This window comes from Neolamprologus multifasciatus, chromosome 7, assembly GCF_963576455.1.
Source record: "Neolamprologus multifasciatus chromosome 7, fNeoMul1.2, whole genome shotgun sequence".
Classification (NCBI taxonomy): domain Eukaryota; kingdom Metazoa; phylum Chordata; class Actinopteri; order Cichliformes; family Cichlidae; genus Neolamprologus; species Neolamprologus multifasciatus.
Window position 1 is genome coordinate 29,545,513 of NC_140445.1, and position 14,838 is coordinate 29,560,350.

General features: G+C 38.8%; 1 protein-coding gene across 1 annotated transcript in view; it reads right to left on the reverse strand.

The window, feature by feature from the left end:
- grin3a (glutamate receptor, ionotropic, N-methyl-D-aspartate 3A) overlaps positions 1-14,838 on the reverse strand; it is a 93,045-nt gene that overhangs the window by 10,795 nt on the left and 67,412 nt on the right. The window contains exons 3-9 of the mRNA XM_085164708.1: positions 12,934-13,603; positions 11,765-12,148; positions 11,068-11,213; positions 6,966-7,081; positions 6,080-6,231; positions 857-1,018; positions 522-592 (exon numbers count right to left, since the gene is read on the reverse strand). Coding sequence (XP_085020834.1) covers positions 522-592; positions 857-1,018; positions 6,080-6,231; positions 6,966-7,081; positions 11,068-11,213; positions 11,765-12,148; positions 12,934-13,603 — 1,701 coding nt within the window. The remainder of the gene's footprint in view (positions 1-521; positions 593-856; positions 1,019-6,079; positions 6,232-6,965; positions 7,082-11,067; positions 11,214-11,764; positions 12,149-12,933; positions 13,604-14,838) is intronic.

The window sequence follows — 14,838 nt, forward strand, 5'->3', positions numbered from 1 at the left end:
AATGGGTCCCTTAACTTCCATTTGGATGTTAATTGATGTCACTTACTGTTCAGCTTATAATTTGGCCAATGCACCATTTAACTTTCAAATATTGGCTTCTTACAGGAACACCTTGTTTGCATTTTTAGTCTCAGTCAATGGGGTCTATTTAAGCACGCATCACATTTAGGAGCATTTTTCATCTTCGTTTGTAATATGTAACTATGTTATTGTGTTTAAAAATCCAAAGTGATGGGAAAATAAGCAGCATTTAATAAACAATTCTTACATCACACCTGCGAAAAACAGCAAAAATAACAAAAACTGGTGTAAAGTGTTTAAAATGGATCTGTTGCACCATATACTGAATTTTTGTAATGTGCCGATGAAGGTAACAAAAAATGTTCCAAATAATTACAACACATATGTGCTCAGATCGGATTCAGATCAGTCACTTAGGGATGGATGTTTCATCAAGTATAGATGATGAAAGACCAAACTGAAATAATACAATGCCCACACTTTAAAGACAATAATAGTACCTCTTTTCAGGCTTTGTAATAGTTGGTAGTTTGTCATCTGTGAAGACTGAGTTGAGGGCCCGGTGTAATCTCTGGAAAACAAGCAACAACATGTGCTTACTGTAAATGATGTGTCTGATTTTTAAGTGTCTGAATTGACCATAAGCAGCAACAACAAAGCAAGAACAAAAAACAAATGCACAAAATTTGCAAAACCAGAAACTGTAGATAAAAACTATTCATTTTATAAATCTTAGTAGATTTTTCATAATTGCTTGCACAAACTATTTTTAAATTATAGTGTGACCACAGTCACGGTCACCACATGTGTGTTTGAGTGTGAGTCTGGTCCGTACCTGGCTTGTGTGTAGCCAGTATTTGAACCGTGGCTCCTTGACCCTTGGGATCACCAGCTTGTACACAATGTGTTCCGCTATGGTGGTCAGCAAAGATAAAGCCACGCCCACACACAACATCACAAACAGACCAGAAAAATGCTTTATACCCATCTGCAGCGTCTGGAGAGAAAGAAATGAGACAATCAGTATATGATAGAGAAACTTGAGAAAGTGAAAAGGTGGGAAGGATAAAGGAGGTTATACAGGGAGTGTGTATACAGATATGCATATGGAGAAGCAGATATTTAAAAACAATCCATGAACAGTCAAGTGAAACAGATTGTTTTCGCAGGATGCTATGCAACGGACTATAAAAGTAAAGGCTTTGGCAATTTACTGGTCTGGAGCATTCAGTTGTTTGTTAACACAATGACACAATCTTCCCATGAGTGGATGCCCCAGCAGAATTACCCAGAGGTCAGACCTTGCAAGCTCAGAGAAACTGCAAAAAACCTAGGAGCAATACCTCAAATGTTACAGCCTCCAGTTAGCACATTAAATATTAAAGTTCATGACAGTATGATTTTTTTTTTAAATGATCAAGTGTGTGTTTGGAAGTGTTGCAAGCCTCTTCTCTCTAAAAAGAACATGGTAGCACTGTTTATGTTTGCAAAACTGAATCTGAAGAAACCACAAGACGTCTGGATCAATGTCCTTTGAACAGATGAGACCAAAACAAAGATGTTTGGCAAAAAACAAACAAATCATATCGGCACAAACACCTCTGTCAAGCACAACACTTTAGTGATGATGATTTGGTGGTTGATTTTGCAGCCACAGGACCCCTGCACCAAACTATTCTAGAGCCAAATGCTAGGCAATCTGATGAACTGCTGAAGCTTCACTTCGGTCATGCAACAGGGCAATGATCTCAGTACAATGAAGCATAGAACATTGACAACATAAAGAATCAAGGTGTTGCAATGACCCAGTATGTCACACAACAGTGTGAGGGCATTACAAAGTCATATAGAAAACAAGTACTTTAAGTTATTCCTGCTAAAGATGGTTTTATAAGTAACTGAATCTGTAATTTAGGGTGTACTTAGATTTTCACAGGACTGCATAAAGTCCTCTTATTCACATGACAGTAAATGACTTTAAGCTTTATACTTATATCTTGAAATTCTCATTGTCTAATTATTTGAGACACACAATGCAATAAATAATATATTAAATGTATTGCTTACATGTGATTCATATGAATTATTAGCTTATTTTGCTCATAAAAAGAAACTGAGGGCAAAATTAGGGCGATAGCCTCCAAATATCATTACGAAGTCAGTCACAAGTAAAAATTGCTTGTTTCATTTAAATAAAAACAGAATATTTTTTCAGAGGATTGGAAATCTGAAGTAAGACCACCTTGCATTTACAAACTCAGGGCAAACACGTCATGAAATTAATTTCAAATCTCTTGGAACAAGTTTTCTCATTCTTCTGAAATATAAGAGAATCCCTCTGGGATATCACACTTTCGATTGAGATTGTGATTGCCTCCTTCACATCTTAATTTACACTCGTTCTGTTCTAAATGTGTCCATATTATTGTGCGAGTCTGTACATGTAGCCATCTACAAATGTGATATAACACTTTGCTTAACTGACCACTTGTTGCAGTTATTGCAGTTACGTATATTCCCATAAGAATCTTTTTAGTGCTGAGTGTGCAATAGCTTTTTGATACCGGGGCAGTTGCAGTGATTACATTATAAAGTCATGTTGGTGAAGAATACATGATGGATTAAATTTATCAATGCATTTTGTGACTTGGCACGCTAGCAGTAATGAAATTTTGGAGGGTGGAAGATAATGATTCCTGAGAAGTTGTTGAATAAAGAGAATAGTAACCTTTGGCTGTGCTGGCATACATTTTAAACTCTATAGAAATCCATTGGGATAGGGGAAAAAACTACTGCGGTATCCTTCAAAGTCAAGATGAGCTCACTGTATATATGTGACATTAATCTGATCTAAGGCTACGTTCACACTGCAGGTCTTAATGCTCAATTCCAATTTTTTGATCAAATCCGATTTTTTTTGTCTGGTAGTTCATACTACAAAGGAAATGTGACAGCAAACGTGCTCTAGTGTGAACGGTTCACGGCCCTCAAAGCGGCCCGCATGCGCAAAAGAAGACGTCACACACAACGAGTTCTGTTTGTGGAAGTAAAAATGGAGGCTACAGAGCTAGTAGGTGTTGTTGCAGCAGTCTATCAATTCCTGCACAGTCGTAACCGACAGAATTTTGAGAAATTAATTAAAAGAGAGCCCATGCTTTAACAATGGCCGCCATGCTTTCTCGTTTGTTTTCTCTGGCGCTGATAATTGGCGTCTGTCTTGTGTCAGTGACGTAAAAGACAAATTTAATGCGACATGACCATTTAAACAGCAGTCGCTTTCTAAAACATCAGATATGTATCGGATTCAGTACCACATACGAAAGTGACCCAGATCGGATTTGAAAATATCAGATTTGTGCCGTTCAGACTGTCATACCATGATCGGATATGGGTCGCAAAGGGTCAAAAAAGTCGGATTTGATGCGCTTTCCCTGCAGTGGAAACGTAGCCTAATACTCCAGCTTCAGTGAATAAAGAACACATTTGAGCCTGTGTCCAATAGCACACTCCAACATTCCTCATTAGCAGTGTTGGGGAGTAACGGAATACATGTACCGCTGTTACGTATTTAAAATACAAAATATGAGTAACTGTATTCCGTTACAGTTACCGTTTAAAAAGGTGGTATTTAGAATACAGTTACTTTGTTGAAATAAATGGATTACACAGCGGTATTTTCCTGTTTCATATTGTCGCAGGTCAGGACTGTTTGGGTTTTGTTTGACAGCTACGTTCTGTAGTTCCAGGCGGCAGCGTTACGGTTGCCGTGGTTACAGGGTGACGCTCTCTCTCTGGGACTGTGTGTTTCCTGGGTGAGAGAGCGCCTTTTTGTTGTTGTTGTTGTGCTAAGCTAATAGGCAGAGTGTTAGAGACATAGCCCTAAAGAATGTGGCCTCATGGGCAGTGTAGTCCGTGCTGCAGGGAGAATGGACTGCCATACCTGTTATGTGTCTGTGAGCGCGAGGAGGGAGAAAAAGGAGAGTGGAAAACTACGAGTTGTCATCGAGCAGAAACCGGAGCTGGAAGCATGTAAATATAATAATAACCACTGCAGCCAAGAAGAGTGCCTGACGAGCCCAGTTGTAAGTACGCTATTAAGACTCGACTGTACACCGTGTTCGTGTTTTTCTCCGAAACAATAAGTTCCGTTGGAGCAGCCTTTCAACGCCTATCTCTGTCTCTCGCTAGCAAAGTTGACCCAGACAACAAAGTAAAGCTATTTTTCGGCTACGAGCCCGACACGAACCCACCGTATTAGCCAGAGGTCCCTTTACTACGGTTCGGAGCCGCGGACCTTCAGTAATAGTAATAAATCACACAGCAATAGTACATTCATGTAGTTGTAAAAATCATGATAATATATTAAGTAATCCAAAGTATTCAGAATACATTACTCTCATTGGGTAACGTAACGGAATAGTTACAAAATACATTTTGGGGCATGTATTCTGTAATCTGTAGTGGAATACATTTTAAAAGTAACCTTCCCAACACTGCTTATTAGAAGGCTCAGCACATGAAAACACATACTATATGCTACTGGTTTTTGGTAACACACGCTTCTAGTCTCATACCACTATATACAACAATCATTTCTAATGGCGCTGTTATATTTCACCATTTGACTGCATAAATTAACAGAAAAAAATCAATAAAAAAGCACATCACTTTTATCATCTTCACTTCTTTTATCACCATTTATTTCTCGGTAATGCTAAGTTTGGCCCTCCTAATGTTCGGTAATTGAATAATATGCAATTTATTGGTATTGATTTTATTACTTCAAATGGGATCAGATTCTTTGGGGTGACGGAGAGCTGGGTGAATGCCAGAGAGCTTGGCTACTGTACCTCAGTGAAGCCAATCCATCAGATTTTTCATCTTTTCAGAATCCTTAGGCTTACTGCTGGTGGTAGTCACTCATTGGTATAAATAATTGCTAAAAAAAAGTGCTGAGCAGGGCTAAAACTGGGCCAACCTTGTCAGTAACTCATATCGCTTATATGACATGAGGTCCCTGCTGATGTTGCCCGATGTATGCAAGTGAACAACAAAGTTTAGAAATCAGTTTAGGTCATTTTAAGTTAATGATATATACTTGATATTTAAAATCATTACCAATAATATGAGAACCCTAAGTGTGCACATGATCACCGTACTGCGGTTTCTGTGAGGCAAAAAATTGAAATACACACCCTGATGAAGCTAAATATCAGTTGAGCAGGTTTCTCCTCCGTAACGTTAGGCAGACTGAGGTATGATGGTGCAAAATGAATTGTACCCGGAGCAATTTAAATGTCTGCAGCTCTAGATAGCATCTATAACACGTCTAGCTGCTACACACCGGGAAATGATTCACTTAGGTGACATTGAATCTGTGGCAATGCAACATACCACATTGCCACAACTCCTGCTTCTGAGCTCATAAAATGGCAATTTACATTTAAGATTAAGTATTTAGTAGACGCTGTCATTCAAAGGTACAAATCACGAGTGCTTATTTAGGCGACATCCTTATGATCGACAGACATTATGTTGCCATCCACACAGCAGCTAAGAAAAATAAAAAGAACAAAGTACAAAAGGATCAGGCGCAGTATGCTGTGTGCAGTCTGCACTGAGCTATAGGAGCCTCTTTTATAGTGTTTGAGTCACAGTCGGGGAGAAATATGGCCAGAAATAACTAGTATTGCATTTCTAATAAAACATATATTTCTCATACTATGAGTTACTCGAGAAAATGGCCTCTTTTGCATTGACATCTTGTAGTATAATTATTGAAGTAGACTTTATGTGTAGTGAACAAAATATGAAAGATTACTTTTCTGAGTAAGACACTGTGTGGGGTACATAAGACTTTTCAGAGTTTTCAAATAGAGTTTCCACATAAATATTAAACAGCAAAGAAACTTGAGTAAGATTTGAGTAAGACATAAAAATGAGACAAATGCATTATATTATATTGTTCTGATTTTGAAATTGTAGAAATGATCATTTATGATATAACGAAATGATAAATACGCTCTATTTTCCCTACACTGCCTCGCTTTAATCTTACCTCAGTCACAGCGAAACTGCGCTTCCCGCAGGGAACGACCTTGTACCATTTGTCATGCAGCATGTCCATGAAGCCATCTGACTTGTACTGACTAATAAGCTCCGAGATGTTGGAAGTGAGTGGAGAGTTCTGAGGGAGGCCAATGCCATAGCCTGCCATTGGACACACACAAACACACACAGAGACTCTTTAGCGATTATTCTTCTGTCATAACGGCAAAAACACCTTTTTTCATGTCACCTTCATGCTGCTGTTGTATTCTTTCCCTGGTCTACAGCTATGGGGAAAAACAAGCTGCTGAGCTGATACACTTGGAGGCCTGGATAATTTAGCTTTTTTTATTTAAAAAGTCATAATTTTTCCACCGCAAAGCTTGATGATATAATTCTCTGAATCTCTGAATGTCTTAGCAGGCCAGGAAAGTGTGACAAATTCAGCAACAGCCAATTGCAAAAGTACCTTTCCTTGGTAGGAAGCGTGCTGATTGATGTGTATTGTATCTTGAAGGCTTAAGAGTGCATTAAGTAATTAACAACACCGCTGGAATGTGGGACTACGATGGCTTGTAATGGAAGCAACCACCACGGGAACATTTTCACAGCGGGAGGAAGAGGCTTTCTAAATGGACCAGAGATTAACAGCAAACACTGGAGAGTGTAAGCTTTTGAAAGCCAAAAGATTAACCACTGTGTAAACGTTGAGTGATTGATATTGTTAAATTTAGGCTTGTTCTAAAATTGCTCATGGTCAGTTAGTCTGCAGTGACGCAGAAAGACCTCTTAAAATCAGGTGATGATTAAAACCAGAGCTGGTGGATGCTATTCACATGTCAGAGTAGTGATAGATTTCATCTAAAATGTTCATAATTGATATGCTTGCACATTACCTTCAATTGCAAAAGGTTTTCCTACTGTTAGTGTTTTACAATCTGCATCTATGGAGACCTCATAGTCCAACAGTGCTTTGTCCATGATGAATGCATCCAATTTCTGAGGGTCAGCCCTGTAAGCAAAACAACATACTGTAAGTACACTGCAGCTGCAAAAAGTACCCTGTGCTAATTCATAACACTCATCCAGCACAGCATAGTGATGAAATCAAACATTTGTGTTCACTCAAATGTTGCCATCATTCCTCAAGCTAAACAGTAAGAGATTATGCATATATTGTGCTGCATAATTTTGCAAACATAATAAGAATTCAAATATAATTGTAATAAATGTAATTTATATTGTGTGGGTCATTTTTAGGCAGTTGAACTTTGTAATACTACATCAAGTAAACAAACTGGCATTTGCAGTGTGATAGATGGATAATTTGCAAGACTCATTGAGTGATTCTCCCAATATCAGGTGACCAACAGCAAATCTTTTACACTATTTTAAGGCGCCTTCTGAATTTGACACGAAAAATTAATCTTCACCACCTCACGAGACAGTAACTTAAATGAACCATAGCTCATTGTCTCACTCTTCGTCTGTGACTCTGAGGCTTATTTTCCCTGTGTCTGTCCTCGTGTCACTTCACAGGGTGAGTAGAAAGAATGAACTTCACCTTCAGTCATTCTGTTTTAACAGGTCCTACAAACCTTTTTTATGCTCTACCTAACTTCATGTGTAGGGCAGAGCTGAATATATAGGCCCTATGAAAACTGTTTGCATTTTTCTTCTCTGGAAATCAAAACATGCAAAGTTTAATTAACGGTAAAGCACGAAGACTGACTGCAGACATGGTGCTACTTAATGCACAATACAAACTGAAAATGAAACCGAAAACAGCGAGCAAAGCATAAAGGCATGCAAGAATGAATTGTTTTTCTTTGCGCTTGTGGGCGTTTTACAAAGCCTTTTAAATGGCAGCACACCCAGAAATTATCACTGAGAATGAAATGTAAGTGATTCAACAAATATTTTTGCCTTGTTTGAACTTCATAATTCTGATGCTGGCCTTGCCTTTACTTTTTCCCCAATCCTTTCATTGGCTACCTTTCAGGAAAATTACTGCCTGCCTACAGGTTTTTGCCAATTTATTTGTATTCCTCACAAGTCTGTTATATAGAGGTGAGATATTAAGTCACAACACTCTGAGAGGCTTTTACAAATCAACTTTAAAATGTCTTTACTGACAGCTAGAGTCTACCGGGATACAAACGCTACAAAGACTTTTTCAAGATATACTGTGTTTTGCTTGTTATCAAGGACAGCGTTTGAAATCTTGCACTATCTTCTCCCCGCAAGCTGCCTGTTCATTATTACCGGCTGAATTATGCTGCAGCTTGCAACCTTAGTCTTTTACCACAGCATGTCATTTATGGTCAAAGCACTATCTTGACATCAGCCATCTAACAAACTAATATGATTAAATCATGATGCATCCCTTTTTACATCATCTATCTATAAATCACATATTTGCATGAATGGAAAACACCACTACTGACATCAAAATGTCTGTGATGTACTTTTATGTAAAGCCAGAGTTTCCATTACTGTGGGGTTATAGGGATAAGTCTTTGCATTATGAAGTACACTCGCAGGTTGAAATTGCTCTCTAATAAATTGTCTTCTCTGTCGTATTAGAGTAGCATTCCCTGTATATCCATTAATAGGCCAGCCGTAATGGTACATGACAGCTGTCTGATGGCTTGTAATGCCAGTGAACTTTTTCCAAATGCTCTAATTATAAAGAAGACAGGCTGCAGTCAGTGGTGTTGTTAGTTTGTTTCAGTAGCACTGGTGAGACATGGTCATTAAAGTTGAAACATTATTGAAAAAACAAAACAAAAGAGTTGCCCTGATAAAAATCAGTGCTTACTGTAATCGGTGCCTAGTGTGTAGGGATGACAACTCCAAGTAGTCATCTAAATTACTGTATTTTCTCAAGCATTTCACAATGTGTGCTACATATACAGCAGCATTTTGTTTATCTGTCTTGTTTTGGTTTTTTTTGTTAATTATCCATTTGATAAATAAGAGTGTGCCCCAACAGCCTGTGTGGCACACTCTTATTTACCATTCCCATGATCACTGTCAGCGTCATCAGCATGTTTGTAATGTTTACCTCCTTGTGAAAATACACTCAATATTTAGCTGTACTGCTTGCTCTTTGTTTGGTACACCTCTAGTACTGGGTTGGGCTCCTTTTTGCCTTTAAAATTGCCTTAATTTTTCATGGCATATATTCAACAAGGTGCTGGAAACATTGCTTAGAGATTCTCTGGGAAGCAGCCATCAGAAGATAGGAGCATGTGGTCAAACAAGCTCACAATGTTCAGTTAGGCTGAGTTTTTTTATTTTGCCCAAAGTGTGCCAAGAGAAAAAGAAAGAAACAAACAAACATACCCCCAAAAACAAGCATTATATTACACCACCAGCCCCAACCACTGATACAAGGCAGAGTGGATCTATGCTATTCTTTATGGCAAATTCAGACCCTACCTGATGTTGCAGTAGAAATAGCAACTCATTTGAACCAGGCAATGTTTTTCCAATCATCTATCATCCAATTTTGGTGAGTCTGAGTGAACTGAAGCCTCGGTGTCCTCAGTGCTCCCTCCATGCTCTTCTGCATACCATAATTGTAGTAAGTGGGTAATTGAGTTATTGCTCAGTCTTGTCATAGTCTTGTCATATTCCTTTGACATCAGCATGGCATTTTCACTGGATATTTTCTCTTCTTTAGGGGGTTTCCCTGAGATGATTCTGTGGGAAACTTCCATAAGATAATCAGAAATACTTATACCAGCCCGTCTGGCAACACCAACCATGCCACATTCAATGTCACTTAAGATACCTTTCTTCCCCATTCTGATGCTTAGTTTGAACTTTACCAGGCTGACCTGACTATGTCGAAGTGCATTAAATTGCTGGTGGTCAGCATGGAGTTTAGTCTGTTTGTCAACACTAGCAAGGCATTGGAGGGGGAGGACATTACAACTATAAATACTTTTTTTTTTTTTTCGCTAAACAGCAGTCTGGCATTGAAAAAAAGATAAAAATATTTCTACATAGCACTGTGTACTGTGGAAAGTTGGTCCATTCTTATTAGGAAGGAAAAAAGAAAAAAAAAACATTGCTCACAAGAGCTGACCTCACTCTAATTACCCCTCAAATAAACATTGAAGCTGAAAAGACTACATTCCTCCACCCCACAGGCAGTACATTGAATTAATTATTAAAATATGACAAAAGATATGATCCAAAGTAAAATCCAAGAAAAGCAAGTATACTTACACTTCTATGAAAACTTTAGTGCAATTAGTGCAGTATATATTAGAGATATACTATCAGTCTGTTAGTGTACAAGTGTCTTGCATATGTATATACATAATGCTTAGTCCCTAGTGAAGTAAATCCCAATGCAGAGGATTGCATTGCGGCACATTTGTATACTGTCTTGTAGCCAAGTTGTAATTTTCTAAAGATGACATTTTTGCTTTCCCTCTAATCAGCATTTTACAAGCTCAGTAAAAATAAATCTTGTTTCATCCGTTCAAATTGTGTTCCATGCAGACCTGCTGTCTTTTAAAAAACAAACAAACCTAAAACTATATTCTGTTATGCACCATGGGGTTGCTAGTTGAATGTTGAAAGGGCTGAGGATGACAGCAGTGGCAGGAAAAAGAGGAGGGTAAGATCTGAATGAGAACAGGCAGGCTTGTGGTGGGGAATGACAGCAGCAGGGATGCAATTTTCTTCTCTTTTTTTTCCAAATCTGGCTTTCATTCAGTATGCGTACACTCTTATTTTTTTATTTTTTTTATCAAAGATGATGCAGTTTCTTTTTTTCACTTGTGTAACCAAACAGAAGTTGATTTTCAGGGGCAATGACTAGAGAAGTTACCTAACTGAGCGGATATTAGGAAAGCTGACAGCAGTACCTGGATCAGTAAAGACTGAGCATAAATCAATAAAGATTTGATTATGGTCCTCCAAAAAAATGTATGTCTGCCTGTAGGCTATATGTGGCCTGTATGCATCTTATAGCCCTACTTGAGATGATGTATGCCATCTGGCGTTGCCGGGACATTGTATCTTCTCATGTACTCGTGCATCTCGGGGAAACTCTTCTTGACGTAGTCCTCTGCACTGCTTTCTCTCACTGTAGCAAATCTGAATCCCTGAGAGGGATGGTGCAGCTGCAAGAAACAAGAAATAAAACAAGATACCTTCAGAACTCAAATCAAGAAAGTTTGTTGCTTTACATTTTCTTTGTTTCTTTACACTAATTTGTTTCTTTTTTTTTCTTGAACATGCCGACTCTAAACATTCCTGCATTCTTGTTATTCAGTGACTTAATGAGCTGCCGAAAACCAATTAATCACCTTAATTCCCACGCGCCCCTACAAGGGTGTTTAATTAAAGAGTATATTTGCTGAGTAACAATTTTAAGACAATGAAACATCAGTGTAAGTACAAAAGCAAACAAATAACCTCTAGACATTTTAAATATTTGTTTAAATGAAATTCATTTAGAACAAAAACAACTCAGAAGCAAAATGTTATCATTGTAATTTGTTATTATGATTTAATAATATCAATATTAACACAGGAAGAAGACGTACTCATATCACACTGAATATTTCTCCTTATATATTCCACTGTAGTCAGTGTTTCAATAAATCTGTGTGTATATTTTCCTTTGGCTCCAATATAAAGACATGAGTGGTGACTAAAGACTGTTTTTTACCTTTGGATCATGGATTCCCGACAACTGTTCATAAGTTTTCTCCCCAACCATTACAGCAGCCAGGTTAGCAGTATAGGTGGACAGACAGAATAGACAGAAGATGGCCCAAAGGTTCATCAGCAGACGCCCAGTCCAGCATTTTGGTGGCTTGATGGCCACTGTTCTTCCAAAGAGAATGGCATAGCACACATTAAGTGCTGAGGAGAAGGAGAACACTCGGTCGCGGTTGCGTCCACGTGGCGTCATACCAAATGGACTGTGCCACTCATACAGAGTAAGGAAGATGGCGGTGACATGGAGGGAAACAAAGATGCCGAGCCACATGGACCAGTGTAGAGGCCACATAAAGGCACCGATGGGTGCAGCTGTATCACGAGTACGCACCTGGGCAGGTGGGGATACAGGATTGAAGAAAAAAAAAAGCACTGCATAAGGAATATTGCAAAACTGAAAAGATGTTGTAATTATCAAAAATTACTGTTGTTCTGAATGTTTCATAAACCAGAGGAAATGTGGAGTTTTTGGAAGACATTAATTAGGACTATTATGGAAAGATCCTCTCAGCCCCCCTCCCCATCCTCCCTCCCTTCACTACAAATAAACTCTATAATAATAAAAACTGATCACAGTGGGATGGTGCAAATTCATTATAGTGCCCTTGCCTCAATTGGAGAAAATTGGTTTCACAGTCCAGTGATTGTGAAGCAAATGCTGTTTCTGATGCTGCTGTTTGTAAGAGAGATACTTCTAGTGGAATGGGAAAAAGAAAAAAATACAGATAATAGAAAATACATCCACTGTAAATAAAGCAGAACGTCTACATCTGTAGCAGCATACTAGGAAAAAGTAACAATAGTGATTACCACCATCCCTATGCCTGTCAGCTGTTGAGACTAGTTGCAGTAATTGTAATAATAAGTTCTTTCTGCAAAGCTGTATAACCCCCAGAACAGCCCCGCATATGGGATTGCACTGGAATCCAATAATGTATGGTTGGCAGTGGTAAAACATATTGATACTGACCGTCTGCATACTGAGAGGAGAGAGTTGAGGTGAGGTCAATGACACACACCAAAGAGAGATGGGTTAAAGAGTAACAGAAATTAGGAGAAGAAGTGGAGAGGAAAAGAGGAGGAAAAAGAAGCCAGAGAGTGAAGAGCAACACTGACCAGAATTCCTAGGCTCGTGGAGAAGAAAGGTGAGGTGAAGTCAATCACCTGGCTCCTAGCTGAATTAATGCTAAAAGATGTCACTGCCAGGTGGGCAGCACCACTGAGAAGATCACCCACCAATCCTGTCCAACGACCATTCTTAAACCCCCCGTATTTCCCATCACCAACAATGTAGAGATCGAAAGTAAAGCCCATGTCCTCCCCCAGCTTCTCCAATAGATCAATGCAGTAGCCATAGCAGCATTTCTTTAGATCTGTGGGAACAGATCCATTGGTTCCTCTGAGGTTCTGGAAAAGTCCTTCCAAAACTGAAGAGTCATTGGTAAGCGGGTCCAGGCACAGCTGCCCAGCAGGACATAACCCATCCGAATCCACTTCACGGGTAAATACAAATGGGTGCTCCACCAGTGTCACTACTCGCATGTGCAACCGTGGAGGCCGGCGCCAATCGCCACCTCCTCCAGAACCTGGATGGTTTGGCCAGGCTGCTGGGTCCATCAGAATTCTCCCCCTGCGCCAGCGTCCCAGGCGGGTCCAGGTTGGCTGGCCTAAGGGATCCAGCTGGAGGGACCAGATGTAGTGATGGGCTTCTGAGATGACATTCTGGCTCTGACTGTTGCTGGATATGAAACCGCTCTGGCCCTCAAATGATGTGTTGGCTACAAATCTGAGGAGAATGAAGAGAAAGAGAAAACAAGAAGTGTCAGGGGAAAAAAAGGAGTGAGGAACATTGTGAAGAAGCTTGGAAGAGAAAAAGGCGAGCAGAAGGGTACACACAGTTTTACTGGACACATGCTTAATCTCAAACATCATTCAAATTTTGGGAACATTTTTTAACAATATACTTAGTATGTTTGCAAAGAGTGATACCCAGTCAAAAGTCAATCAAAAATCAAACTCTGGGCTCAGTGCATACAGATGTTCAGTATAATAGCACATTTTATCCCCTGTAGACAATATTCTTACAGGAAGTCTCAAGAGAACAGGTTTGTAATCTAATTTGATTTGTTTGTCTAAACTGAACACAAGTCTATCTCTTTTGCGCACTAATACTAATGCAGTTAAATGCTAGATCTTAAAGGTTTTGTGTTTCTCTGAGAAATCAGCCCTCTTAAATGGCTTAAATTAATTATATTAAAAAGTTAATATTTTCTGTGCATTCAATTCCATTTGTAATCAAAGACATTTGAAGTATCAAAAAGAGAGATATAGGTAAATTTTTTATATACATTTTTTGTGTGTGGGAGCACTGTTTGCAGGTTGGCACTATCTCCTCATGGGAAGAATGTCCTGGTTTTAAATCCACTGGCTGGATGGGGTCTTTCTGTATGGAATTTGCACATTTACAGCATGGTTGTGTGGGTTCTCTGTCTCCAAAATCCAGATACATGGAAATTAAGCTAACAGGTATGAATGGTTGTCTGTCTCTGAGTATTAGTTCTACAACAGACTGGTAAACTGTCCAGGGTGTACACCATATATATATATATATATATATATATATATATATATATATATATATATATATATATATATATATATATATATGTGTGTGTGTGTGTGTGTGTGTATCACATGTCATTTACTTACCTCTTTTCACTCACTATTTGTTTATAAACCATTTTGCGTTTAATCATTAGTTATCAATAATCCCTGGTTCTCTCCCACCATGCGCCTTCTGTCCTGTCGCTCTCCTTCTTTGTCATTTGATTACTAGGGTTTTCTCTCTGTTATTATATGATCTTCACATTATAAAGCAGCTTGAAAGAACTGTTGCGAAAATTTCGCACTAAATGTATAGGATATAGAAGGTTCAAGAAAACGTAGGTCTTATTAGACTGTAGACAACTGTATGTTCTCAAGATGCTCTGTAAGTATCATTTAGGGCGTCCTTTCAATGTT